Source organism: Populus nigra, chromosome 1 (assembly GCF_951802175.1).
Source record: "Populus nigra chromosome 1, ddPopNigr1.1, whole genome shotgun sequence".
Classification (NCBI taxonomy): Eukaryota; Viridiplantae; Streptophyta; class Magnoliopsida; order Malpighiales; family Salicaceae; genus Populus; species Populus nigra.
The window spans coordinates 22,012,154-22,015,925 of NC_084852.1; the positions used below are offsets into that span (position 1 = coordinate 22,012,154).

Here is a 3,772-nt window from a genome sequence, read left to right on the forward strand (position 1 = left end):
TCAACTTTAATAAATTTTGAAATAAAAAGTAATCAGTATCATATTCATAAACAACCATGTTTTTTATTTTTGCTGGTTTCTTTTGGTGTAAATGCTCATTATTTTGTGGCTGCAGCTTGTTTATCGTCCCCTCGAAATTAAAACATGTTACCATGGAGAAATTAAGCACTACGTACTCTTTCTTCATGGAAACAATCATAAATGAGAAACTTAAACCTTTGTTTTAAATAAATGGTTTGAATTTATATCATGTTATTCTTAAGCCAAATCTATTAATTATATATTCAAATCAAGACTATCTTAATCCAAAGATTTCATTAAACCCATTCATACTTGGTTGAAACCATGGATGATTTAGAAAAACTCCATTAAACCCAATTATTGTCGATATTGATCAAACTGTTCCCATTAATTAGTGCGCGGCAAAATGCACCGAGTCATCTGTGCCCTGACTCATAAAGATCCCAAGCTCTCATAGCATGGGCCACATGGCTACGGCAACATACTCATATACATCAAGAATTAACGAAATTTGAAAGAGAATTTGAAGTGGCCCATCAGCTAATTTATCCACTCAGCATTCAGTTACCTTGAATATACGTTCCTTTCCTTGAAGTTGAAAGCCACACTCGAAATTCTGGCCATATATATCTCAACGTGAATAACTTGTCGAAATACAAATATCGAATAATGAAGTTTGAAAAGTCCTATTGCTTCTTGTTGCTAAAGCAAATAAGAAGAGACCTTTCATGGCCTCAGAAGGACATTTTCTTTTTCAATCGGAAAATCACTCAAATGGCCGGCAGTTCGAATTAGTTTCAGAGTTTTAGAACATTACAGGATTAATGTCGAATTAGTTCATGATTATGTGTTTTCTTGTTGTGTTTTCTCATCATATCTTCAATAATAAATAAATAAATAAGTTTTCTAAAAAAAAAAAGTGAATTTGAACCTGTGAGTAATTAATAAAGGGTGCCTTACAATACCTTTTTGATTTAATTTTTCCATGAGACAGTCATCCGTTATCCCATCGATCAACGAATTTTCCTATGAGATGATAACATTATTTTTATAAAAATATAATAAAAATATGTAGCATGGTATTTGTTTTACATCTGGTTACTATTTATTTTTATTTTTTTCTTTACTTTACTTTATTTTTCTCACTTTTTTTATGTTTTTTTATTTTAGATAGAATGCATGCCAAGTTTTTCATCGAACGTATGCATTGACTAATACAAAGCCCCTACTCATTCAAACTCGATTTCAACAAATTCATATTGATGACTTTTTTTTTTTTAAAAAAAAAATCCTCAGAAATGATTCCCTGAAATGAAACCTAGTGAGAGGTTAGTTATAAATGCATAACAACTCTAGTTCAGAACGATATACTCACCATTTGCTAGCCAGCTTTTCTAGTCAAATGGCTGCCATGACTGCCATTCAATATGTCATTGCCCTCTTTGTCCTCTGGTTTATCACCGTCTTTCTTCAATACATTTTCAAGAGACCCGGCAAGAAACCTGCCGGTTATTGCCCCCTTCCAAGCCCACCATCACTTCCTTTGATCGGTCACCTCCATTTACTAACCCCAGTAGCATACAAAGGCTTCCATGCTCTCAACAACAAATATGGCCCTCTCCTCTATCTCCGTTTGGCCACGTATCCTGCTGTTCTTGTCTCATCAGCTCCAGTGGCCACTGAGATCTTCAAGGCACAAGATGTCCATTTTGCCTCTAGAATAAAATCCCCCTTTGAGGATAATTTACTATTTGGAAGCTCAACAAGCTTTTTCAATGCCCCATATGGTGATTACTGGAAATTCATGAAGAAGATTTGCATGACAGAATTGTTGGGGAGCAGCCAGATGAAGAAGTTAAAGAATGTTAGGCACGAAGAAGTTGTGAGATTTTTGTCTAAAATGTTGGAGATAGGTCAAAAAAATGATGTTGCAGATTTGAGTGCTGAGGTATTAACACTAGCAAACAATGCTACTTGCAGGATGATCATGAGTGCTAGGTGTTCGGGGGAAGATAATCAGGCTGATCAGTGTAGAGGGCTGGTGAGTGAATCCTTTGATCTGGCTGCAAAGCTTGCTGTATGTAACTTGTTTGGTCCCTTGAAAAGGATAGGTATTTGGTACTTAAGAAAGAAAATTGCTTCTGTGCCCAAAAGGTATGATGAATTGTTTGAGAACATCTTGGTAGAGCATGAGGAAAAAGCAAAGAGAGGAGGTCCACACATGGAGAATAAAGACTTGATGGATATTCTCTTGGAAGTTTATCATGATAAAAATGCTGAAATGAGGATAACCAGGAAGCAAATGAAGACTTTCTTTCTGGTAATTATTCTTTCATCCATTTCCCTTCTTCATTAATTCATAAATCTTTCTTGTAATTATACATGTTGGGATGAGTTGTCAAGAATAAACTGTCTTAACAAATATCCCTTTTAATTCTTTTCTCAGGATCTTTTCACTGGAGGTACGAGTACTACAGCAGATGCCATACTATGGATCTTAGGGGAGCTTGTCAACCATCCTGCAGCATTCAAGAAGCTGAGAGAGGAGATAGATTCAGTTGTCGGGACAGAGAGACTTGCAGATGAAGCAGATATCCCAAATCTGCCTTATTTTCAAGCATGTGTGAAGGAGGCAATGAGACTACATCCACCAGTGCCTTTATTTGATAGAGTATGCCGTGAAGATTGCAAACTTGCAGGACATGACATCCCCAAAGGAATTACAATGATAATGAATGCATACTCTATCATGAGGGATCCAAAGATATGGGATAACCCCAACGACTTCATTCCAGAGAGGTTCTTGACAGAACATGACAGCACCAAGGGGCAAAACCTGCAGATTTACGTCCCTTTTGGCGGGGGAAGGAGAATGTGCCCTGGGACTAACATGTCCTCAAGTTTGATCAATTGCAGTGTTTCAGCTATGGTTCAATGTTTTGATTGGAAGGTGGTTGGAGGAGATGGCCCAGATGGATCAAAAGTTAACATGGACACTAAAGCAGGTGTGACTATGAGCTTGGATAAACCATTCATGTCCACTCCTGTTCTCCACCGCAATTTATTTTCTGCCTGAATCCCTAAAGAAGAATCTCTCCATTTATGCATTTGTTCTTCCTATCTATATACGCTGGCTTATCTAATTCTAGCGATCTACTCTCAAAACAAATCACACTTCTCGGTGGCATGCAATGCATACTTCTGATGTGTTTTTTCCCCCCCTTGTTTTCATAAGTAGTTAGGACAGGAACCAAAACCTGTTCTCTATCCCTTGCTTTATGAGATGTGGTCGTTTTTAGTACATTTAACGTGTCCATACATTTGTTAAATAATGTACTCCACACACGTGTACAGTGTACACTTCAATTATAAAAAGAAAATAATAGTATTGGCACGTTGCTCCAGATGATGACTATTTGGCACGTTGATGGATGATTTCTATCATTTTTTTTTGGTATAATTGTTTTATCTTGTAATTTCACCATCTAAGATAACGGATCAAGTCAATAAAATTGCCGAACCTTATTAAAATTATCTACATTATTTTTGTGATTATGTTATTAATTATTCCTTCTCATTTTTTATACTAAATATGAAAAAAAAATCATATTTAAACATAACAATTAAATTGATGGTTTGGGTGAATTTAATAATTTATTTTAGATGGTGAACAAAGTTCATCTAATGTTGAGATTATAAAACTATATCGGTGTGAAATTCATATGAGAAATTTGGACAACCCTACCCCACT

The 3,772-nt window shown here is 35.8% G+C and overlaps 1 protein-coding gene across 1 annotated transcript; it reads left to right on the plus strand.

Moving 5' to 3' along the window:
* Positions 1 to 1,371: 1,371 nt before the first annotated feature.
* LOC133699191 (cytochrome P450 705A5-like) lies at positions 1,372 to 3,425 on the plus strand. Its single transcript, XM_062122349.1, has 2 exons — positions 1,372 to 2,341; positions 2,468 to 3,425. Exons 1-2 carry the CDS (start codon positions 1,424 to 1,426, stop codon positions 3,095 to 3,097), a joined length of 1,548 nt encoding a protein of 515 aa, XP_061978333.1. The 5' UTR covers positions 1,372 to 1,423; the 3' UTR covers positions 3,098 to 3,425.
* The last annotated feature ends 347 nt before the right edge of the window (positions 3,426 to 3,772 follow it).